This window comes from Nasonia vitripennis, chromosome 3, assembly GCF_009193385.2.
Source record: "Nasonia vitripennis strain AsymCx chromosome 3, Nvit_psr_1.1, whole genome shotgun sequence".
NCBI classification, from domain to species: Eukaryota; Metazoa; Arthropoda; class Insecta; order Hymenoptera; family Pteromalidae; genus Nasonia; species Nasonia vitripennis.
The window spans coordinates 15084722-15110510 of record NC_045759.1 but is presented as its reverse complement, the minus strand read 5'-3'; the positions used below and the strand labels follow the sequence as shown (position 1 = coordinate 15110510).

At 50.2% G+C, this 25789-nt stretch overlaps 1 protein-coding gene across 2 annotated transcripts; it reads right to left on the bottom strand.

Moving 5' to 3' along the window:
* On the bottom strand, window positions 1–23413 carry LOC100119888 (pituitary homeobox x). Of its 2 annotated transcripts, none has more exons than XM_016984770.2 (4): window positions 21987–23413; window positions 14582–14779; window positions 13518–13750; window positions 1–3026 (listed from the first exon to the last, which is right to left on the bottom strand). In XM_016984770.2, exons 1-4 carry the CDS (start codon window positions 22300–22302, stop codon window positions 2196–2198), a joined length of 1578 nt encoding a protein of 525 aa, XP_016840259.1. In that variant the 5' UTR covers window positions 22303–23413; the 3' UTR covers window positions 1–2195. The 2 variants fall into 2 exon arrangements, with proteins under 2 accessions (XP_016840259.1, XP_016840258.1); XM_016984769.2 differs by having other exon boundaries at window positions 13518–13768; window positions 21987–23404.
* Window positions 23414–25789: the final 2376 nt, after the last annotated feature.

The window sequence follows — 25789 nt, the reverse complement described above, 5'->3', positions numbered from 1 at the left end:
TAGAATAGAATTGGTTTTATTGTGACTAGATTACAAATTGTACCTTCCGACGTCAGATACGCCGATTAGGAACGTGTACACTTAGTAAAGCGACGCGAGGCGCCTCTCTCTCTCTCTCTCAGCACTGGTACGAGAGGATGACAATTTTCATTCGACATGTAACTCTCGCGCCCGCTCGTCGCATTCACCGGATCATGATTCGGGATATGTAATTCGAGAGATATTATCTTCTTTCGTATTCATCAGCGTTTGTGTTGTTTTTCATCATTATTATTTGTTTTTCGTTTCATCTTAATCTTTTGTATACGACATCGGGATCCATACAAAATATCGGTCGTCTCTTACACTCTAGGACTTACGTGACTATTTAAATTCAACCTATGGCATTGCTACCTCGCGTCTACCCCTCGCAATTCGCGCATAATCAACTCGAACATAGCAATAATAATGGTACAATAATATAATATAAATATTCCTCTTTTTTAAACAGTACTTTGCACACCGGTTTATAATATTGCAACGTCTCTCAAATATAAATGCCATCGGAACAATAATACACGAAAAAAAAGATAAAATATCAATAAGAAACCAAAACGCATAAACAATGGCACTTGACGCTTCGCGCGTAAATAACCTAAGGAAAAAACAAAAGGATGTACAATCGAAAATTCTAAGGGTCAAAAGTCGCGCGAGGCGTAACTCGTATAGGGATACCGATTACTGCATATACAACTATAATTCACTGATATCGATAAATGTATTTATAGCGCACGTCTAATCGGTAGTAATAACCCGTGCTCCATACACTGTACAATTGTTTTTTTTTTTATTCATTCCTCTTTGTCGTCGTTATAACCCCTCAGCTGTTCATCCACTACACCGACAGCTCACACCGCGGAGCTCTCGTACTCGAAAAGTCACGCTTCTTTGCACTTATGTATATATATTTTATGTATGTATAGCCTCTATATACGTGTGTGTACGACGTGCGTGCGTCTCGCGCTTAGGACCTAGGAAATTTTTGGTATCTGCCGAACTCGATTAGCGTTATACATTATACTCGAAATTTTTTCTTTTATTATCGTTTTCATATCATTTTCCATCTTCCTCGCGCCTTTATTTATATATACTTATAGACTTATGTATAATTTAGTCATTATTTATCATCGTCGCGACGTAACAATTTTTGTCTGGTATACATCCATCGTCTCGTGTGTGTGTGTGTGTGTGTGTGTGTGTGTGTGTATGGATGCACGCGAGAGTAAATACGTGTCGGTGTGTAAGTGTTAGTGTAAGTTTGGGTCGTGTTAACGAACGTCTACTATACAGATATCTACAGGATAGTGAGTAACTTTCGATCCGCGGGATTATTGACTCGCGGATCCGCGAATACGCGCGCGCATCCCAGCCTTATCTTCATCCACTTCTCTAATCGATTATACATGTATAAATAACCCCTTCTCGATCTCCGTGTCTAGTGTAATTTTTATTTCTCAGCTCCCCTCACGAATGTATCGATTCGCTGCTTCTATAATTACAGATCGTGACAACGAAACAGTCGGAAAGCCTCTTATACGAAACGAATAAAAACAACGAAATCAATTCGCGATCAAGCACCTCGAGGTTAGAGAAAACGAATCGTACAATAATCACACATCTCACTGTCCGCGGTTCTCGTCCCGGATGGCCGGTTGCTGCTGCTGCTGCTGCTGCATCTGCGAGGTGAGCGCGTTCTCCGACCAGTCGTAGATGAGCGGAGGCCAGTAGCCGGCCGAGGCTGCCGAGTGATGCAGGTAGCCGGCGAGTCCGCCGGCGGCGGCGGCGGCGGCCCCGAGGCCTATCCTCTCGACGGAGCTGAGTCCGCTGGCGCTGGCGCCGACCTGCATGTCCTCGTGCTCAGTCGCGAGCTTGCTGCCGCGGGGGTCCGTCGCGCTCGTGGTCTCGTCCTCGAACAGGTAGTTGTTCGGCGACGCCATCGACGAGGAGCCGGGCGTCGAGGAGAGCGCCGGCGAGCCGACGACGGACCGGGGCCTGTGTCACTCGTTCGGCGTCCCCGGCGTCCTCTGCTGCGGCTGGAGCTGCTGCTGTTGCTGCTGGGACTCATCCGCCTGCTGCTGCTGAGTCGACGAGCCGGAGGCGTCGAGAGTCTGCTGTTGCTGCTGGTGATGGGGGCTGCTCGAAGCCCCCGCCTCGCCTCAAACTTGGGCCCTGGCGGTGGCGTTGGCGTGCTCGGGCCCCGGGGAGTGGGGGTTGTTGCCGCCCGTCGCTAGGGCGTACTGGCAGGCGCTGAGTCCGCCGCCGGACGAGGCTCTCGAGCTGACGGGACTGATGCTGCCGGGTCCGGCGCTGCTGCCCGCGCCGGTGCCGCTGGGCCCGTTGTTGCTGGGCCCATTGTTGCCGCCGGCACTCACGGCGGCGACGCTGCTGCTGAAGCTCGAGTAGCTGCTGCTGTGCTGCTTGGCCTTCAGCCGGAGCGAGGCTATGCTGGTGGACATGACGTTGCTGGTCTCGGGCCCGACGGCCGTCCGGTGGTGGGAGTAGACGGGGGGCCCGTACGGGTGGTGGGGAGCGGCCGGGGCCGTGTAGGGACAGGCGGCCCCGGAGGCAGCGACGGGCGAGCCGGCGACCCCGAGGCCCGAGCTCATGCCGGGGATCATGGAGGTGGCCGCCTGGCCCACCGAGACGGGCATGCCACCCACGTGGCTGCCCGACAGCGAGCTCGCAGAGTTGAAGCACGAGCTGACCTGCGGATGGTGGTGGTGGTGGCCCGAGGTCTGGACGACGCTGCTCAGCGGGTTGACAGGCCAGGTGAAGTTCTTCGGAGTCAAGGGCGACGGCACCTTGGAAGCCCAGTTGTTGTAGGAACTGTAGTTGTAGAAGCTGTCCGGGTCGGCGAACGGCTGGTTGATAAAGTTCAGGCCCGCCGGGCTGAAGTTCGTCTTGAAGTTCTCGGCAACCACCGCCGCGGCGTTTATCGCGTTCCGCTCGCGCTTTCGCCATTTCGCGCGACGGTTCTTGAACCACACCTGCAAATGAGAAAACAGAGCTCGTTATAGTTTGATGGTGAAATTTGTTTAGTCGCTAGATTATTTTTTCGAGCTCTGAAAGAGACGCAGCGGAATATCTCAACGTCACAAAAGACGATAATCGTCTCCTCTCTCTCTCTCTCGGTCTGATTAAAAATTTCCCTGGCTACCGTTCGCTCGTCTCTCTCTCTCTCTCTCTCTCTCTCTCTCTCTCTCTCTCTCTCTCTCTCTCTCTCTCTCTCTCTCTCTCTCTCTATCTCTTTCGCGCGTCCCGCGCCAGATTTATATGTATCGTTTCCGCCGCGTATTACTCATGGTAAAACCACGCGCGCGCGCGCGCGAGCGAGAGAGAGAGAGAGAGAGAGAGAAAGTCGCTGCGCGCCGAGCAGAGACAAATGGCAGAGGAAACCCCTCGGCCGCGAGCAGCTCGCTGCCATCCTGAAATATGACGGCGTTAATTCAAGGCGGCGCGCGCTGCCGCTCGATACCCTCTACGCTTCACTCCCTCTCGAGGAGATTCTCTCTGCTATCCCCTTCGCGCGAGGACGACTCTTAAACGCCCTCTCGCGCGCATGATATCCGGAATTATAGCCACCCGCTGCACAGATTTACCGCAATTCGGTTACTTTTACTTTTACTTTCGAGTCTCGTAACTATTTCGTCCGCGTGTCGGCTCCAATCTTCTCCTCGCCTATAGCGAAGCTCATCCGTCGGCGGGCAATTACACGGCTGGTTGCACTCGGATGCACGCGTTCCTCCCTCGCTTGAGGGGCTCGAGTCGATATATGTATACAGGCTCGCTTTTCTCTCTTTATGTTTAAGGGGGGAGCAGAGAAGTCTGAAGAAGGAAGGCCGGGCCGAAGAATAAGAGAGGCGGAATCTCTCGCGAAAGATGGATGGCTGGCTATGGCAACGGCGTGTTGCGCAACGCTAAGAGGCGCGACGAGTCATTGAAAGAGAGGGGCCGAGTCTAATGAAGAGTAATATACGCCCTCCTTCTCGCTCGATATACCACCAGCGAGTATAAAGATCGCTTTTCTCTTCTCTTTCTTCCCTGCGACTTCTTTCTTTTGCGCGGCGGACTATTTCTTTCCCGAAAAACGCGCCCGCGCGGGTATTAGCGCTGATGACTGATGAAGTGCCGCGGGATTTGCGGGGAGAATGTGTGCCGAGGATCATCCGGCATTGATATAGAAATATATGACTCCGCTGCGGGTTAATGGAACGTTGGGTTCTTTTCGTGCAGATTTGCCGAAGTGGAGGAGGTGGCGCTTTGGTCAGACGGCTTTTGGGTGGAGACACGCTTGTACAGATCTGGAAGCGAACGTACGTTATATGCGCAGAACAACGCCAAAAAAATAGAAGAAGTCACCCAGCCAATCGCGTAAAGGCGTATTAATTGCAGACTCGTCTCGGCTTAACTACAGCTACACCTATAACGACTGCGCCTCGTATCTCTCACTCGGAGGATGAAATTACGAGGACTACGGCTTGATGGGCCGTTTCATCTCCGTCGCTCGCGCTTCATCTTTATCGCGCGCTATTTCACTCGTGTGCTGGCGCAAGAGAGAGAGATGAGATCCTGATTGACTTCATAAAACGGATAGGAGCTGCACTCGCTTAAGATTGCGCCTCAGACTGCACCAGATTTCGGGCGAAATTTTTAAACGAGCGTGTGCATGGAAGCGCTGTGGCCGCAATAATAAGTACGATCGTGCGCAGGGATAAATCGAACAATAGAGGCGCGCGCACGTCAAGCGAGCAATAAAACCTCATCGAATCACGACCCCCCGTTCGACCGGCGTGTAAGCTTCTCTCGCTCTCTTTCTCTCTCTCGGCAAAGGCTCAATCTACGGAAGCTTATATAGCTGTAATGAGACTGCGGCCGAAGGCCTCATCAATCACCCCCCGCCCCCCACTGCCTCTTTCCTTCGCTACTTCTTCTTCTTCTGCGGAATCTTTCTCGCTCTTGTTTTTCTCTCTCTCTTTGCTCGCTCTCACACGCGCGCGCGCGTGTGTGTGTGTGTGTGTGTGTGTGCGTGTGTTAAAGTTCTCATTCCGTTCGCCTTTGTTGTTCACCTTGAGAAGGACGATACCTCGAATATTTTTAGAAATGTGTATCTCAAGTATAACCTTCCACTCGGAGATCAGAGCGACAACACAGCAGCAGCGCACGAGCGTATACTTAAGGCGCTCGATCAATCCGGAAGGCCGCAAGTCCTGTGTACACCGCAGGAGTCATTCCACGTGATCCGGGCCGTCTTAAGCGCGTCGCGCAAGCTTCGGTCAATCGGACGACGCGCGCCGATTTGTCATGGTAAACTGACCGAGGGCTGCTGCACACATCACGACGTCTTGATGAAACGACGGATTCGCCGCGCTACTATATATACGTACACACGCGGTATACGTGTAATTAAAGCGATCTGTCATGCTTCTCAGGCTGTGTAATATAGTTATACGTGTCTGTGTGGTCTCTGATGAAATTATACGTGTTGTGCGACGGAGCTTTTGTGAGCCTGAGCGTATCAATCAAGTGCGACGGTATTATATGTATGTAACAATAATGCACACGAAAGTAATCGGTCTGTTCGTGTTGACCATCGGGGATTTGTATGGAAGTGCGAAGTGTTATCGATAATCGTCGCTATGCGCGTGGAAAGAAGAAACTCGTGTGCGCTCTCGATCGCGTACACAAGGGTAAATATTTATCGTCGGATTCCTCCTCGTGTTTGCAGGAGGAGGAATTCACTTCTTATTTAATTAGCCTCGACACTGCAAGCTCCTATCTTACGCATCGGCGCGTCATTTCGAAAATTCAGAGTAAAATCAGCGCGAAAAGGCGTAATAAAAGCTGGTGGCGCGTAAGGAAAACAATACCGGGGGCAGAAGTAATAGGAAACAGAGAAACTCCCTATACATGCGGGGGAGAGAGCGAGAGAGAAGTCGAGGCGAAGAGGGGTCCCGGGCCAGAGCGTCGACGGTGTGCGCAGGCGAGAGGGGTAGCTCTGGCAAGGGGGTAGAGGGATGGAGGAGGATTATATTGATCCCCTCGTAGCCCCGCCCCTCCTTAGCCAGCGACGCCATCATTATGTTATCCACCATCCCTCTGTGTCTATCCCGACGTGTGTGCGGCGCAGCCGAGAGCTGCCGACGACGACGACGACGACTACTCCCTCCCTGTAACTTCAGCTTTGTCTTCGTCTTCGCTCGTCTCCTCTTTTTTTTATTTCTTTTTTCCTTCGGTTTTCCGTTGTAAACGCTTCCCTTTTTGCGGCTCTATATTGAATCTCGTTTTGGGCTTTTCTCGTTGTAGTAGTTGTATCGGACTGATTGGACTGAAGATTTTCCCTAGTATTGATCCGATGGAAAAGATACGTATATACCATATTGAAAGTCCTTCGAAAACAAGAGAAAAAAACACATCGACCACCTCACTTTCACCTTCGGCAACGAGAAGCGACACACGCAAGTGCAAGGTCCAGCTTTAACGCAAGCTCTCCCCCTCTATCTCGCTTGCACGCGCGCGCGCGCGAGTAATAACAATAAGCCGCGGTAGTACAGCCAGTATATATACACCAACACGAGCTCGGCACACACATCCGTACATAAAAGCTCGGCAGTGTGAGCTTGCGGATCTATACACACACAGAACAGGCGAGGGGGGTGTGTGCAAGTATATAAGGTGCGCTTGCGCGCCACTTCATTAAAAATAAATTCCGCCAAGGAGCCTCCGGATATCCGGGGGCTTCGGGGAGGATTTGACGCAGCTTCGCTCTCGGGACTCAAGTCTCTCGCCAGCTATACCTACATATACAGCCGCCGGCATCCATAACTTTCGGCCCGCGAGTTAAAGTGCAACAAGCTTCCGCGCGCGCATTGTCAGCCGAATGCGCTGCACTTTTATCGGCTCGTGTTTTTTTCTTTCCCCGAATAGACGTATAGACCGGTTCTTAATTACGAAACCGGTGTATACGTGCAGTCTAGAGCTGCATTGCCAAGGTCACGGAGAGCGAGATAAGGCCGCGGAGGAGTGATCGGTCAAACTCAGCTGCGGCTTTAGATATAGCGGTGTACACTGACGAATCGTGTTATCTCTCGCGTTATTGCCGTTCGCGCGCAATTTACACGAAATCGGCGACGAAAAGACGCGGCGCGGCAATTAACGAACGAGAGCAAACTACACGCGCCTCGTCATCGCGGGGACACGTGCACTTGCACAGCTTTTATATACGATCGCCGAGATAAAAGCTCCGGCATCAGGCGTGACAACTGCAAATGCTGCTCGTGTGTAGTATATAGTCCTCGATCGGCTCTTCGTTGAGTTTCTTTGTCTCTCTCGCTTTCTCTTGGTCGGCAGAGCGCATGCGCGCGCAGCTCGCTATATCGGTGCGCGTCCTTTTATGTTAACAGCTTGTACGTAAATAACCCGGAGTCCGGCCGAGAGATAGCGCGATAAGAGTCTCCGGGCGGCTAATCGCGATCAAGCCCGTTGTGCCTCTCTGTCTCTGTGGGTATGTCATATCTGGCCGCGCGATCTCGATAGGACTGCCGTCGGCGTTGAGGAATCGTATTGGTGCTCGCTGGAATATTTTTCTCCCACTCCCCCGCACGCATATATATTCCAGTGAATATCGTAATGGTTCCCACGGACCTCTGCAGATTTGCTCTTGTATTTGAAGCAACGTTTTTTTTTTTTTTTTTTTTTTGAGGAAAAAAGCGTCCCGGAAACGCGCGAAATTTCGCAAAACAATTATCAGATGTCGACGCTCGAGATTAAAAACATCACGCGATTCGCCCGCGTTGTCACTGATAATATACCTCCCTCTCCCTACGCAAACGTATGCGATCGTATGTAAAGTCATCGCTTCAAGAGACGGCAGAGTATACATGATAATATTTCGCGCACATGCCCACGCGCAGTGGTAGGAAAATTTCGGATCGCAGCCCAGCTATATAGTTGGCTCGATATAATCGCGGCACGTGGGATACTCGATCAGAATGTCGAATGTACATTGTAATCTCTCGTTAATTTGCCCTAATGTCTTAATCCTTCATCTAGAATGTTAACAAGACGCGTTTTATTGTTGCGATAAACGTCCCCGATAAATTCGAGTGCCTGCATGCGCATAGCACACGTCGCTATATTCAAATTATCGAACGCGCCGACGGTAAACACGAAATTATCTCTGCTATCGCACCTACACCGGAATGTAAAAAAAATCTCGTTTTCTTTTAACGCGAATTTCGCAGCTTTCTCCCGCGAGAAAATTTACAAGCCATCCTTCCGCTGTCACGCGCTTATTGCGCAACGGCTCGAGAGAACGGAGAGAAAGAGCCGGCTGGAGATAAGGAATCGTAGGATCGTCCTAGCGGCCATGATACTAGACTCGCGCGCGCAGCTGTCTAAGCGCCATTTTTATCGCTTCTCCGCATAGCGCCTTCGGTTTTCGAGTATATTTACTCGGTCTATCGGTTGTGTTTCTCCAACACGAAACAGCCGAATTCAAAAGTTCCACGCACGAACAAAGTTTCCTACACTGCTTATAACTCTCGGCAAATCGATCAATCAAGCCAAGTCCGCCGCGTAAATAAACGCGTCGCCATAAATAAAGCAATAAATGCAAACGAGCCGTCGCGGCGTAAAAAAAGTCCCCCTATTCGCGGAGCGAAGACGAAGAAAAACTTTCAACTCATCCCGCGGTACGCTGCGCTCACTCGGGAAACGTATAAGAAGATAGGGACGAGAGGGAGAGAAGAGCAAAAGAAGGCAACAAACTGCAAACGCGCGGCGGCCGCTACGCGGAAAATATGAAAAGATAGAATGAAACTTCAAGCGGAAGGAATGAATAAAAAAGAAGCCGCGGGGTACAAAAGAGACGGAAGGAAAGCTTCTCTCTCTCTCTCTCTCTCTCTCTCTCTCTCTCGGGCTCGCTCTGCACCGCAAAGAAATAAGGGTAAAAAAGGGAAGGAGGACTGCAGCAGCAGCGGTGGCGGCGGCGGCAGCGTCTCCATAAATCTCGCTATAACGTCGAGATGGATCAGCGAGAACTGAGAACGGTCACGTCGCTCTTTCTCTCTTTTTCTCTCGCTCTGTTCCTATTTCCTATATACGCGCGCAGCCCTCTCTTTACATCTCCTTGCGCCTCATTCTCCGTATCTTCTTTCTTCTTCCTCGCTGCGGCTTTCTTTTTTCGCGCCCTTTTTTCCGCGTTTATACACGCTCGCGGCATAACGATGAATGTGCTCTCTGTGATGTACGGAGAGGAGATGCGGCGAGAGGCACGAGAGGGTTATTCGTCATTTAGCCGAGTTGCTGTTAGGGTTGGGAGCTCAAGGTTTGCGTATGTAATGCAATGGAACGCACTGTCTTTATATGAGCTGATTTGAAGAAATTCGCCCCGGAAGTGGCCTACGGACAGTACTCTTCGTAGTAAAAGAAGCTATCCTTGCCAGAGTATCAATGAAAGCTAACTATGTTTGAGGTTTATTCCGAGAGGTGCCACCTACGCGTTTATGCGTATAAATATCCCCGGTATTTCTCTGGGAGCAGCTCATATTCCAAATTTTCATCATTTACAGACAAACGTGGGATTAGTAAGGTCGTTTACCTCGCTGAGATATACTGTCAGTTCGCCGATAATGAGCGGCCGAAAGAACGCGCTGCATATTACATATTTTTACTAACTTTCACGTATAAACATAACGCGCTAAGATTTTATTTGTTTTTCAAACTTTTATGCTCAAAGTATACGGCGTCTAAAAATATTTTGATCTCTCGGCGCGTCGTAAATTTTTGTTCTCACAAACAAAATCGTCGATGATTTTAATCTCTTCGTACTTTCGAAACAATTATTTTGAGCGCTGTGTTTTGCCTTTTAATCTCGTCGGGACGTAAAGAGATCGCTATAATTATATCGAGTTGATTGGAGTTTGTGTCGTTTATTTACGAAACGTTTTAAAATTTGTCTGCAATCATATGTGCCGTTTTATAAAAAATGCGAGCTACATAATTAACTGAAAATTTATAATACCTACTATAAATTATTATTTTCGATTTTTGACTTATAAATAATTATGTTGTAATATGGCTAGCTGATACCACAATTAATTCCGCATACTGGTACTCGCACATAACACTGATGTCATGGCGTTACTTCTTTTTGTACATACACACGACAACAAACATCTTCCGCAATAGTATAACCACGCAAAACTATAACTCTTGACATAGCCACGCGCGACTTTCCCATTGACTCTCTCCCTCTCGTATTATCGAAAGTCCGAGAGAGACGGCCAGCGGAACAGGGGAAATGCGGAGAGAGAGAGAGAGAGCCAAGTTTTATGGATTTTTTTATCGGTGTACCAACGCTGTGCCGCTGCAGCAGCAGCAGCCGAGAGAGAAAGAGAGGCAAAGGGAAAGAGCGAGAGAGAAGCGAAGCGCCAGTGGGATTCGGATATTCAATGTTGGCGCACCTGTATGGATATTAAATTAACACCCGTAAGCCGCGAGTATTAACAACTTTGCAAAAGATTATACGAGATTATGAGCTCAAGCGGAACACGTGATTTTTAATGCCGCCGCACACCGACGCGCTCGCTCGCGCTTTAGCCAATGTAGCATGCAGAGGTTTGCCTGCGGCCGAAAGTATGCACATAGTGCGGAATTGAGAAAGAGGAGAGAGAGAGGGAGAGAGAAAAAAGGAGCGGAGGACGACGAGATACTAGTGTACCAAGAGAGAGAGAGAGAGAGAGAGAGAGAGCCTAATTTATAAATAGGTTTAGCCGTTTCGCTTGGCTCGCTCAGAGCTTGCGCCTGGAAATTCTTTTGAGCTTTTCGTACTGGACTTGACGCTCCTTTGCTCCTGGAGTACGATTGCCGTTCGTTTTACAGAGCTTGCGCTTTCACCTCTGCTCATTCTTTTCCGAATCACGTCAATCACGCTCGACCAAAAGCAAACAATGGAGATGCTCTCTCTCTCTCTCTCTCTCTCTCTCTCTCTCTCGGGCGGAAATCCAGCAGCGACACATAATGAATCTGTACGTCCTTCGCCGCGTTATTTCGTCGCGCGATACGTCGATATTAGAACGAATGCGCCTCTCTCTCTCTCTCTCTCTCTCTCTCTCTCTCTCTCTCTCTCTCTCTCGCTGCTGCCCACCCTGTCCGCTCGCCAGAGATAGCCCGCTCGCGCGTGAAATGCAAATCGACGAACACAACGCGCGCGCGCGCGCGCGTCTGTGTGCAGTATACGTGTGCGCGATCGCAGCGGCGTTAATAATTGATATATACGCCGACGCGGCATTGGCCGCTGACAGCTGCTAACCCGGCCCCGAATACGGATGATACCCGGTAATCCTCACTCTCATATACCGGTTAGCGCGGTGCCGCCGCGTCGGCGTATAGGCTTCGATTCGCGCGCGAGAGTTCGATGCCGCGCTCGCGCGGAGCTCTCTCTTTATGTGCCGCGAGGATATCGCGCGGATGCAGCCAGCTTATGTCGGGGGATAGCTGTGCTAACTCATGACTGACCCGAAATGAATACACATTGTCTCTGTATAGTCTGGAGCCGGCCGCTGGGGTGTGAAACCAAGGCGAGAGAGAGAGAGAGAGAGAGAGAGAGAGAGAGAGAGAGAGAGAGAGCATATAGCGAGCTTTTGGTGTTGGCGAAGGGCTTGGCTGAGCGCTTGCGGGGCTTCTGTCACTGACTGAAGGGAGAAACTTTTTTAATTTCGCACTTATTTACATTCGGTTATTTTTGAATAGTAAAAATAGCCAACATTCGGAAAGTCATTTCAACCCCCCACAGCATCAAAGAGACTGATAAATTTCAAAACAAAGTCAACGCACGTCGCACTCCCGCAAACGAAGGCCCATCGCTAGCAGCTCTTTTTAATTAAAAACCATCCCTCGCCAACAGCCACACTGCAGCTCGAAAAAAAAAACTCCAAAATATATCCTCCCATATCGCGCAGCGGTCGCACCTCTATCAAACGCCAAAATTTCCATATAGCCCAGCCTCGGCGCGATCTCCTTTTGCATTCATCGCGTGCACCAGACGCAGAAGGGGCGCTCACACACACACACACACATCGAGATATATCCGCAGAAAGAGGAGGGAGAGGGAGAGGGAGAGGCTGCGCTCACGTGGCTGCATACTAATCCGCCGATGGATTTATGGTCTTAATCACCGGCGGATTATCTCGGACAGGCCGCGCGCTCGCGCGCACTGCCACCGAGCGAAACATACGCCTGCCTCTTTGCAGATAACTGCCTGAATACCGAACCGCACCGGCGCCGCCCCTACTACTACTATACTGCACGCGTAGCTACTATACCGCGCCGCTCTCTGCTCTATGCGCCAGTAGAGAGAGAGAGAGAGAGAGAGAGAGAGAGAGAGAGAGAGAGAGAGAGAGAGAGAGTTTCTGGGGCCGTAACTGACCTCCCCTCCCCTGCGAGCAGCACCGCTCGTTGCAGCTGGAGAATCGAGGGTCCCATTTTTAAATCGTTTTGATATTTCTAGAAATCGTTCACTGTATCATAGCGTGAGACAGCCCCAAAAGTTCCACGCAGAAATCCCAGTGCGCACAATTATAACTTCGCCTCGGCGGCCGCGAGCGCTCAACTTTCGAAATACATTCAGCGAGGAGCGCGAAATTCGGCTCGCGGTCACACTATATACTGCAACAAAAAGACAACGAGAGCGAGAGAGAACAATGAAGCCCAGAACTGCATATATATATATATATATATATATATAGAGAGAGAGAGAGAGAGAGAGAGAGAGAAACGAAGCTTCTGCTGCTGCTGTTCTGGGGGGGGGGGGGGGCAACAGAATTTGCGGAATTTTGGTACATGGCGTATAACGTCGTGGCGGCGCCGTGTGGTTCTATAAATCCATAGGGGCTTACCGGCGCAAAGCCTCCGGCTCGCGCATACGCTCTCCCTCTCTCTCTCTCTCTACCTTTCTTGCGCACGTATACCCGCCGCGCATTGCCTCTATAAATGCAAAATCGGGACGGAGTCGGCTCTGCCCGTGTGAGTGTGTGTGTGAGCTTTTGAAACTGCGCGCGCTTGTGTGCAAGCTCGGTTAAATGAAGAGGTGGCGAGCGCGGGGTGGCTTTTGCGAAATCGTTTCTTGCTGCTCCTGCTTTTTCTCGAATCGCAGTGTCTTTCGTCATCCAATCTATATATGATGCAAGTGGACTCGAGAGATGAAAAGGATGAACGGAGTCTCGTTAATCTCATCGAGCGAAGGCGGTATATGAAAAAAGTTTGCGCGTCAAGACGGCGCGACCGAGTGGATATCGCGTTATGCGCGATGTTTATCTAGCGATCGACACCGCGATGAACGAAGCCACTGTGTTCGGCGCGCTGATTCTACACAAACTCGAATCGCCAAGCAAAACATCGGGCGTCTTAATTAAGCTGCCTCGAAACACTAGGTCTCTTTCAATCTCGATGCAGTAATAATGTATATGCAAAAGGCTTACCCTGACTCGCGCCTCGGAGAGGCTCGTCCACATGGCGATCTCCTCCCTGGTCGACATGTCGGGATACCGATTCCTCGCGAAGGTCGCCTCGAGTTCTTGGAGCTGCTGCGACGTGAAGTGCGTCCTCTGCCGCCTCTGACGTTTGCCCTTCTTGCCGTCCTTGTCGTCCAGGTCGTTGACCACGACGACTCCTGGTGACGAGAGGTTGCCACCGCCGATGTCGTGCTTCGAGTCTGTTGGCGTACGAACACCTGCAACGCGTCAAGACATCACGTTCCTGCGATTTCAAGCGGGTTCGCCTAACAGCCCGATCCGTCGTTTTACAATGCGGGACTTTTTCATTTATCTTTTGCTGATGGCTACCGATGTCGAGAAAAGAACTGTTCTTGGAGCACGTGAAAAATAACGCCTGTCATCGTCCGAAATCCATCAATAATCTCGGTGACAAGTTTCAAACATGAGAGTCGAAGAAATAAACGTCGTTTATACTCAATTATATTAAATTATATTAAAAAAAGTAACGTTTACCCCTTATTTATACAAAACCAGCGACAATCAATCACCTCTGACGCCTATTTACCTTTCATCTCTCATCGCGAAAGAAATTCGAACCGTGATCGCGCGGGGAGTGAGATAATCGAGGGGTTCCTTCCGAAGCTAATACTCAGCGGGTGGTAGGTGACAATGACAGGTGAGGGTAACCCTGCAGGACTAGCTTCTAATGTGCGCAAACATCGATCGATTTATACACAGACCCTTTTACAGAAGGAATGAAATAATTAGGCCAAAGACAATAAGCACCGATACTCAAGAACGTATTACGCAGATCAGCAAGCGCCAAAGTCGCGAGACACCGCGACGAAAGAGAAAGCCGATTTAGGTACTTTGCGAGTAAATCCGTCTAGCCTAAGAAAGCAACTCGAGAGATCTCCTTCTCATCCCGGGATTACTACGAAGATCTGTCGCGCGGGCTTGTTGTTAACCAGCGATTCCGTTCGATTCGCATCAATTACGCGCAAAGTGGAAAAAAGGATAATAATCGAGTCGAAGCGTCCGATACGTACCTTTCCTTATGTCTTGCCTGGGCACGTTGTTGGGTCGACTCCGCGACTGCGTCGATGAGAAGCCTCCGGAGGGCGTCGTCGGCGCCGCTCCTGGTGTGCTGGGATTACTGCCCCCGGGTGTGTGAGCCCCGTGACCCGTAGAGTCCAACCTGGCCAGTCCGCTGCTTGCCTCGTCCCTGAAGTCGCTCTGGGCCCACTCTGTAAGAGCAACGTTTTCGTCACATATTTGATGCTTATGAATGTAGCATGAGAAAATTCGCGGAAAATGTTCAGTTATAAGTTATATTTTAAAAATAGATTTTTATCCTCAAAGATGAATAACAGTGTCGCGCGTCGCAATAGTTAAATAAATATCCTATTCTTCACACAGACCATCGGAGTATCCACATCGCGCGGTATCCGCAGACGATGTCGCGTATTAATCAATCCGGTTATTTTCGAGAGCGGCTAACAACACGATCGGCCCGGTTAATTTCGTATAGCGCGACGCTCGAGTATATCCCGCGGTTATTTATCTACTCCCGGCGTGGAAGAAAGAGTCGAGGCTCGTGAAACAAATTCGAAGCTGAAAAAGCGTAAAAATCGACGAGTCAACAGTGTATATAGGAAGCGAAAAGCGGTGAGAGAATAACCCGCGGAGAAAAAAGCTTCCGTGTCAGTTAAAAATATACCGTGTAACATCGCGCGTCGGTCGCGCGGCTCGTGTTTTCAATTTAATCAATTGTGAATTGTTTGTTTTAGCGATGTCTCACTCCTTCCCCTAACTCTGCAGTTTACAATCCTCGCGGAAAATAATCGCTTCACAAATGAGAGCATAAGGAACGAAGCAAAAAGATACTCTTCATAAAAGAAGCAGAAAGAAAGCTGTCGCGAAGCTCGTCGTCGCGTGGCTGAGACGTTAATCGGCCGCGTCGTTTAAGTATTCGTTTCGTTTAGTTATATTTGGTCGGCGCGGAGCGTCGTCGTCGGCTGCAGCCTCACACCCAGCGATTAGTCGGCGGCATAACTCGCTGCGGCTGATTTAGAGCCTCGGCTACCGCGAAGCCCTCGTGTCTTTTCTCTCTCTCTCTCTCTCTCTCTCTCTCTCTCTCTCTCTCTCTCTCTCTTTCTCTCTCGCGAGCGCGCGCGCGCACTGGCTATACCAGTAGCAGCAGCTGTCCTTTTGAAAAATGCGCCTCACACATTCTCGCGCGCCGGGTATAATATAGCTGCTAACGAGACGCTTTTTTGTCTTCGGTTCTTTTTTTTCCGAAACAATTTCTGGCTTCCCACCTTTTTTCCCTCTCGATGCAGCAAGGCGTCGATCGGTTGGGATGCATAAGTCGCCGGCGATTACGAAGTGATCCGTCGCGAGAATTATCCCGAGTTTTTCTCGTCGATCTTATTTTTAAACGAAGCATCAGCGACATTAATGATCATCGGACTAATGCGGCTCATTTCGTGGGATTAGTCCGAGCAAGCGAATCGGATCCGGAGCTTGTGGGAAACAAGTCCTTACTTTATGCTCAAGGTAGGCTCACGCCTATATCCGCATAATCTTCGAGAAACAAACACAGAGTGAGAGAAAGTGGAGTTTCGGAAACACGTGTAAGTGACCGCACAGGCCTCGACGACGTCGTCGTGTGTTTGCACAGGCCTCTCGAAACGTCGTCGTATACAAGTCCCTCGGGAGGAATCGTTCTCACGTGATGACGGGCGCACTCGAAGACGCCTCGCCGTACACTCGCTGCGTAAACAATGCGCCTGATGCGACGAGCCAGAAATTTATGATACTTCGGGGAGGGGAGAAACACGAAAAACAATCGCGACTATGCGACGTTGATGAATTTATTTTATACTATATTGATTGTTGTTATTTAAAATTAACTCTATAACACACGCGCACGTCAATGAATCTTCCCCTTTTCCCAGAAACTTTTCTCGCGTATAAAGCTTCCATTCTGAAAAAAGAAAGCAGGCACTAGGAAAGAGAAGAAGAAAGCAAGTGAATCATGTGCTCGTCCCAGGAATCGGGGATCTATAACCACATATACGGATCAAGTCGGAGATCGAATGACACCGAGAGAGCTACGAGCACGTGGCTCTCGTAACCGATCCGCTTATAAGCGCGAGAGAAATTGGGAGAGAGGAAAAACAAGACGCCTTCGGAAAAGCCACGATACGTACGCGAGGCTGGTCTCGGGTTTCCGTGTAAGGACGCGCAGCAGGCGCTCCAGCGGTCATAGGAACTCGATTATTGCTCATCAAGGTTCCTAAGACGGCAGGGGGTTCGGCATCGTGTGCGGCGAGGTTTGGATAGTTTAAATGCCGCAGACTTACGACGGAATCAGAGCGAACGTATAAAAGTATACGAAGCGTGAAAATATCCCGTCTGCAGCCTATTCTCGCGACTCGACAATTCATTACGCTTTTTTCCCTTCGCTCGCACACACACGCGCTTAAGAAAGTCAAGAGCAGGAAAAGATCGAGCTTACGGCTCAGCTGCTGCTCTCGGCGCGTTTTTATCCGCGAGATGTACATATTTTAGCCCGCGCGCGGCTTAAGCCCCGCAGCTATAGCGCACGGATTTTACGAGCCTCGCTGCGACGTTCTTTCTTCCTCGTCGTGAGTTTAATTTTTTACCCATTCGTTTGTTCGTGTTATTGTTGCTAAAAAGAACCTGCCGAAATATGCTCATACACCCCCATCGATTACTTCGCTCGTTTCGGGGCAGCGTGGATAAAGCGTCGTCACGTGTCGGGGCCGTATAATACACGCAGGAGAGAAAGAGAGAAGAGGCATCCATGTGCGAGCCGATGGGTGTTTAGTGGCGCGTGTCGTGGCGTGACGTTATATACCGAAGTGAGAGAGAGAGAGAGAGAGAGAGAGAGAGAGAGAGAGAGAGAGGAAACGACGAATTAGGGTCGGTCGCGCACGAATTTCCCTATACGCGCGCACGATTATCCGGGGGTCGAGCCCCGCTAAAACAGACGTCTCTCCCACGTGTTTTTCCGGTGATCGACTGTGACACGTTTCTTGCGCCCGCCGAGAATCGCTCGGCTGTGTGATGCGACCTAATTCCGAGGGAATTGGCCTTTTATACGCGCGAAGCGTCGTTAATCATTCACGCTATACGTGTTGTTTTTTTTCTTGCCTTTCTTGAAAAATGCGACTGAAGCATCCCCTCGTGTGTATTGTCAAGTGTCGCAACGCCGTATATTAACTCGGAACTTTCGCGGATATTATTCATCGAGCTGCGTCGAATTCGGAAGCAGCTTTAAAATTCGAAACTTTCAAAGGGCGCGCGCGCCAAATTTAGAAAGTTTTTTTTCTCCGTCGAAGGGATCGCGCGCGGTAATTACCGAAGCAAACAGCCTCCGGCTGCGTGTAGTACGTCTCTCGGAGCGAAAGAGAAGAGAGTCGAGAGCACCTGCGCGAGCAGCGCCAAGAAAAGCTCCGAGCGCGTGCTTTCGAAGAGTAGTAGGGGCGACGTCGCACAGCCCGGACACCCTAATCTCCTAATCCTTCGCTTCCTTAGGAAGTCGTTTATTAGTTAGCTGCTTCGTCGTCGGACGACCGTCGACTAGGTATACGCTGTGGCGGCTGCGGCCGTTCACCGGAACATTCGTTTTTTTTTTTTTTTATAGTTGTTCGGGCTTTTTTTCTTCGGAGGTTCGTGCACGACGCGTCGTGTATCTATATGTAGTGCTGAGAGTAATTGGCGGTATTGTTGGAGCTGAGATTTCCTGATTTTGGCAAGATTTCTTTTTCAGAGGGACGAGACTTGGCTATTTTTGGTGTGAAATCTATAATTTACCATAATCCATCTATACGTTATTGATTAGTTATAAATTATCGTGTAAAGCATATAACCGACTTTAACATAGGAAATAAAGACAGCACAACACAAGCATCGTCGGGATAAGGTAAAAAAGTACATCTTCGCGTTCCCGTCCAGCAATTTGTTTACTTTCAACTTGACGCGTCCGGAACACGTGAGAGCTATAAGTATAACCCAAAGAGCGCATCAGCTTTTTTCCCTCTTTATACGCTTTTTCACACACAACCGCGCCTATACCAAGTATACAAGCGAGGGTAAAAACGGCCCAGACTGCCTGGCGCTGACCCTTCGCGACTTCTGTATGGAAGTCGTTACACGCCGAGAGTAGGTGTCGCCTTACGAGTTCCTGTGGCGAGAGACACACGGCCTACCTCGAAGATACCGCTATATATATACACATCACCTAAGGGTGTCGTCTTCCTCGCTTTCTCACACATCGGCACGAACCGCGATGTCCCGGAAAGTTTTGTTTGCGCCCGAAAATCTGGGTGAAAAGTTCTCAGCGTTTTGTGTATTGGATACTCTGTTTGTTGAGAAAATACAAGCAGGTTAGATCGCTGAAGGGGTGTGTCGCTCTCGAGCGCAGTGATTTTTTAAAATAAAAGTTGCATCGTATAAAACCTATACATTGTCATCTCGTCGATCGACAGCGGCGTGTCCCCCTATATGTATAGATACACTGCATAGCACACAGACCGCTATAAGACCGTCCCGTCGCACGTCGTCGTTTCGGGGTGCGGCGAAGATAATAGGAAGGAAATCAGTTCATTTCTATGTTGATCCTGCGGCGACGTAGCAGACGAGCCGCAACCTCGTCTCTCTCTCGATTTTCTCTCCCCCAACTCTCGCAGTATAGCGCGCGAAGATTGACCGCGTTATCGGCGGCAGGAGATCGCAAACTCGGCGCATCGATCGACGCGACGCATCATTGAAGACGTGAGGGGATTTCGCTCCCGATATAGACCCACGTCTTTATATTTTCTTTTTAATTTCTTTCGACGCATTCGAAAATAGCCTGCGCACGATCCCTCCCCTGGCTCAAAAGTCATCGATACGCGCGAAATCGAAGCGGCCGTTTATCTTCCGATGCGCTGCATCGACTGCTTTTTTCCGTGCGCGTCGTTCAGCTCCCCCCTCGGGTGCGTGTACGGCGATGAACGTTTGCGGGCGGAAGGATGCTACTGCGCAGTGTCATATCCCCCGGGGGAGGCGCGGCTAGCCGAGTAATTTGTCAACACTATTAGCCGCGAGCGCAAGGGGTTGCTGACTTTGGGCGCATCTGCCGCTATGCGCCTCTCTGGGATGACTGTGTGCGGAATATATATATATATATATATAGAGAGAGAGAGAGAGAGAGAGAAGGTCGAAAAGGGGTAGGTATACGCGTATAGCAGTTAATGAGAAGTCGAATGGTGCGCGCGCGAGAGAGAGAGAGAGAGACAGAGAGAGAGAGAGACCGTATGTTGGCTAAATATTGGCTTTGACCGCTTCGACGTGCGGGGCATTGTCGCTTTTCCACTTTTCCGAGATTGATGGTCCCGAGGTGTGTGTGTGTGTGTGTGTGTGTGTGTGTGTGCGTGTGACTGCAGCGCTTGTATTGTCGCCGATGGGAATGGCTTTGTTGACGCCGGGAAATGGATATGTGTGCTGGAAGGATTTGAGGGAAGCTCGAAGAGGTGATTAAAAGGCTGTTGAAGGCTCGTTTGGATTCGACATTGTTTTTCTACGGATAAACACTACACTCGGCCGAAATACGCGGATTATAGTTTGGTAAACAGTTCTGGAAATCGCAAGGTGTACCGAGATAACAGAGCTGCCGAATATTATAGTCGATATCGCTCGAGATCTCGCGAGAGACAACGACGGGTTATAACGTTATCTCGTGGGCCTGTCGTAGACATATTCGCCGAATATTTTCATTGTTCGGTCTATCGCTCGATTCGATCGCTCTCTGCTGCTGCTCATACAGATAACGAGCCACGATTCGTCATCCCAGATACGTTGTTAATTAACGAAGAAGAAGATCGCATCGCTGCGGCGAGAAATGTTTGGAATAACAATGATCGAGCGGTCATATGATCGAAAATAAACGCCGTCCGCCAGATAAAACCTGAATGTCAATGTTATCCGCATTTGTTTACCTTTTTGCACGTTCCTCCACGTTATGTTATACAATTCGAGAAAACTCGCGTGTGCGAGCTGCGAAGGGCGGCACGAAGTAGAAACTCAATTAGGTTCGATTTTAAACAATCCCAAGTTAAATTGCATTAGGGAAAAGCTGCAGTCTTTGGAAAAGTTTACAAATCTGCCGCGCGGAAATAAGAAGTTGCTCGCGGGCAAGAAACATAAAGGAGAAAGCGCAGAGAGAGAGAGAGAGAGAGAGAGAGAGAGAAGGCAAACCAAGTCCTGAAACTGAAATGGGAATAGGTGGGATGCCATTGGAATAAGATCGGGTTTAGCCGCGGTGTCGGCTTCGAGCCCCGGATAAGTCTACCTTATCCCGATAAGCCGGTGAGTTAATGAATCACAAAACAGGTGGCGGTGGCGCGGGTCACACGGAATTGAGAGAGGGAGAGGGCTTGTCCGCCGATATCCTGTGCGCCTCGAACTTAAATCGTTCGAAAATTGCCGCCTTTTGCTAATTGAGCTTTTTCCTCACGATGACATTCGCGTACTTATTTGTATTATAGCGTTGTTGAACGATCTTGGACGCAGATTCAGCCAACTTCGTATAACAGAAATACGCCTGAACCGCTAATTTTTTTCAATCACAGAACAATGGAACAGCCGATAATGAATCGAAATTTTATCGGCCGCCATGTACGCGTCTCTCGCTGCGTGTGATGTTGATGCGGAGAGCGACGGGTACCCGCGCAGGCTTATCGGCTTGTTGGTACTAAAACTTTATCTATATTTCTCCGACAACTAACAAAAGTGTGTTACACTCGCTCTCCCGTGTGCCGCGTGTTGCAATGGATTTTTTCTCGCGTTCATGAACGGTTTAAGGTTTTGTTGTTCTTGATAATGCGCGCTTTGCTTCTCTCGCGGTATACGATCTAATAAACCGCGAAAAACGACGATCGGGTGAATCACTACGATTTTTATCGCCGTGTTTTTAGCTTTTTACTAGGAAAATTTTAGCGAAAATCATTGACGAAGAGAAAAAATTGATTTTATCAAGACGCGCGTGACTCGCTTCGAGGTGAGGCAGTGAGTATGTTTAACCCCGATTTTCGGGATTCTTCCCGAAATAATCGACTCTGATTAGTTCGCAGGGAGGGCGGTCGCGTTCCGTCGGCAGGTGACTCGTGTCGAAAAAGCTCGCACACGATTCTCGTATCCGGCTCTGAAGAGCAGAAAAATCCGCGCTTCTAAATTACGCCGAAAGAATGTAATCTCGCCTCTCGTACACGCGATTTGACAGCCTCGCGATAAGGATCTCGTCTGTAGATAACCTTGTGATACACATAGAGGCTGATGTAATATTATGAATCCCGAGCCAATCCGACAAATCGACAGATAGAATCTGCACTAAACTCATACTTATGAAAAAAAGTTCTCGCATCACCAGAAGCGACTCACCACGTTTCAGCTTCTCGAGGGGCTCGTGATGTATCTGGTGAGCTGCGGCGGATCCGTTGTGCAGCGCGTGAGCCGCCGCGGCGGCCGTGACGTGATGATGATGATCGTGATGGCTGTTGGGATGGAGATGCTCGAGGTGGTGTCCGGCGTGCTGGGCCATCGCGCTCTGCAGGTGATCCGTCACGTGCTGCTGGACGACGTGCTGCTGCTGAGCCGAGAGCCCGGCCTGGGCCGGACCCCCGGACACGAGGTCCTGGAGGCACAGGTCGCCGCCGGCGAGCTCGAGGCCACCACCGCCCCCGACCCCGCCGCGCTCCATGCTGTAGTAGGCCAACGTCGTGGCGTCCTTACGTTCCACGCGGCACGAGAAAAACTGCACACTCCCTGCTTCTATTGCGGCTAGATCCGCGCGCACTATGCGTTATACGTATGCGTGTCTCGCACTGTTACGGGCCGCTGACGATGACGATGATGATGATGTGCGCGCTGCAAGCACACAACGCTGTCCGTCGCTCCGCGAAGCTCGACTGCGGCAGTAAGTAGCGCGCGCGCGCGTGCGGCGTCGACGAAAATATAATAATCTCCCTCTCGACGACGCGACTCGACTTCCGCTTCGGACGGGCCCACCTGATAAAGCCCTCCTCTCTCTTCGACGATAAGCGCACTCTCACTCTCCTGCCTGTGTCGATCTCCAGGTGTGCGTGCTACGCGTGCTTACGTAAGCTCGTGTCGCGCACTCTTTTCTCGACTCTTTTCCTCGCGATCGTTATACTATCTCTCAGTCCTGGAAGAAGAACGGCTGCAACGACGAACACGGCACACTAGCGCGGACGTCATCCTCGCGCAACGGCGGCGGCGGCGACGGCGACGGAAAACTCCTCCGCGGAAGCACGAGAGAGCAGTATAGCAGTGGAGTAGTAGGCCAATGCAGCCCTTAAGCCGGCGAGTGTGCGAGTGTGTGCAGCAGCGGCAGCTTAAGTCCTCGGTAAGTCGGTCTAAGCCGAGCTAGCGAGAGAAGAAGCGGCGGGGATAGCCTGCCGCGTGCGCGCTGCGGTTTCTGCTCCGACTGTGCTGCAGTCTCTCTCGCGTCCGACACTCTACAGCATCTACTCTGCCGGCCTGACTCTCTGACTCGCTGCCGGAATATGCCCACGTGTGTGCGTGTGCTTGTGTGCGCCTCAGTGCACGCGTGTGTGTGTCCGTGCGTGTGTCACCCCCTCGGTTCGCCAGAGAGCGGAGGGGTGACTCGCGGCAGTACGTAGCCCCACTACACGAGCTGCGTACGGGTCGACGCCCCTCTTCTGTTCTGGAAGAGAGAGAGAGAGAGACAGAGAGAGAGAGAGAGAGAGAGAGAGAGAGAGAGAGACAGCTCCACCCACGCGGCTCGTTGGAGGACTAGTGCGCGCGGGGTTCAGCTGCTGTATGTGCTTCCCCTACCGCGAGAGAATGAGAGAGAGAGAGAGAGAGAGAGAGAGAGAGAGAGAGAGAGAGAGAGAGAGAGAGAGAGAGAGAGACTTTCCGTATAGCCGTGGTTTTTCTCGCCGCGACTTTTTTCGACGCTGCTGTGTATCTACTTCGCGCGCGATGCGACTCTGCTGTGGCCGCTTTTCTCGGGAGGGTATATTCTTCGATTCTCGTCGGACGGTATACTGTGCAATCGGGTGTAGTTTTGGACTCCTCTTATCGAGTCCCGAAGGCTACTCGACGAGCGAATTCCGAAAGTGGATCAGTCCAAGCCAGTCCCAGTGAACAAAAGAAGCCGTCTGCGCCCCGGAGACAAAGCGAGGAGCGAAAAAAAACCTGGTTAATCGCGCAAGCTCGCCGGAGTCCAAGGAAAAGGGAGAGAGAAGGAGCTTCCCGCTTTCGGGGATGGAAGTACGTTCGTCAGGCGCCGGAAACACTGGCACGGAGATGTATAGTAGAAGACGCGAATATACGTACGCGTGGGGATGTGTGTGCGCGCGGAAACCACGCCCCCCCCCCCCCGCGACGATCGCAGCGTGGGCGTTGCGGCGTCGCCCTTGCCGACGGCGACGTTCTGTGTGTGTATAGAGCTTTCTCTCTCTCTCTCTTCTCTCTCTCTCTCGCTCGCTTTTTCCTCTGCGCAGCAGCTGAGCCAGTTCGCTTTTTCTCGCGCGGAGTTCTTATTTCTTCGTCTCTTTCGAATTTCAGCGGAGGCGGCACACGCTAGAGAGAGAGAGAGAGAGAGAGAGAGAGGACGTTGCTTTTTGACGGGTTTCTTTCTCGTTTTCGCGAGCTTGCGCTCGGCTAATTTGATAATCGGAGGATTACGTCGGAACAGGTGCTGGATGTATAGGGACGGCGGGCTTGACTTTGCGCGACTTCGGCGTTGATTATTATTGAGCGATTGGCTGTGGGTGGGCTGAGGGTAATGGATGCGAGGCCGAATTCGTGCTTGAGCTTGAACGAAAAATAGTAGTAATACCCATTTTAGTTTGCAGATACAAATTAAAATTAATCAAATTAAAATCTGACCTGCAACAGTTCAGCTTTGTATAACCTACGGAATTACACGCGTCGACAAGTACATACCGAGCCGCGCATCAGCAGTAGATTTGTAAGCACAAAAAGCCGCGAGATACGACGTCGCGGGTATAATATAAAGCCGCGGCGGTAGTATAAAATTTTGTAGCTGCATAAACGTAATATTCTAATTGACCTTTTCCGCGCGTGGAAAGAGCGTCCCAGCTTCTATTTACGATTGTTGTCTGCAGCCGATGTATATCGAGAGGAAGCTGTACAGCCGCAAGCTCTCATCTCTTTCTCTCTCTCTCTCTCTCTCTCTCTCTCTCTCTCTCTCTCTCTCTCTCTTCTCTTTCGCGACGTCCATAAAGCGAGTTATGACCCGACTATGCCGTAAAAGGATAAGGCGGACATTTATCAGCTACGTGCCAGAGGTGCATGTATATATAAGACGGCCGTTTATAATGCAGAGGAATCCTGCCCTCCACTGTATACGCGAGTTGCCACTTTGAGCTTTCGCTGATACTTTGGAAGCTCAATCGTTTATCTTCTAGCTTCTATATTAAGTTGCGCTTCGATGAAAATTAAAAATATACTGATAAATGTCTCACATACACAAGATAAACCGTCTCGATATAGTTAGCGAAACCGCGGTGTAAAGATTTATTATTTTGTTATTATCCAACGACCGCTATCAATAACACATTTCTTCTCCTCCGTATGTACACGCACTTGCAGTGCGCGCAATGAAAATGAAATTTTTCTATTCCGCTGAGTACACAATATAACACTGCGAGCGAAGTGTCTGATGTCGGCGAGCGGCGCCTCCGTACAAAGGATCGGCTTGTGTGTGTGTGTGTGTGTGCGTGTGTGCGTGTGTATATAATATCTATAGACGAGAAGTCGATTATCACTTCTGATGGCCGCCGCCGCGGTTCGATGTTTTATTAGCGCGATAGTGATACGACGAGAGTGAGACCCTGACGATCGATCGATATAACGTCGCTGCGGTATTGTTTTCCGTTTCACGAACCGCCTTGAGCTCTATATCGAATTTTCGTAAAACTTATATACATCAAGGCCACATCACGATTGGCCGCATGATATAATAGCGTATTTTCATGTAAATCTCGGATATACACGATGCGCCGCGCGATTCGCGCGTAAGTCTCATTCCGGAAGAGTTGCTTCTTTCCGTGCATAAAAACGCTCGCTCGGCTGAATAAACGAAAAAAAGGGAAGATAAGAGAGAAGATCGAGAGTCATACATACAGAGAGAGACGCACAGAGAAAGTTTCTCTGTATTTCCGACATTTCGCGTC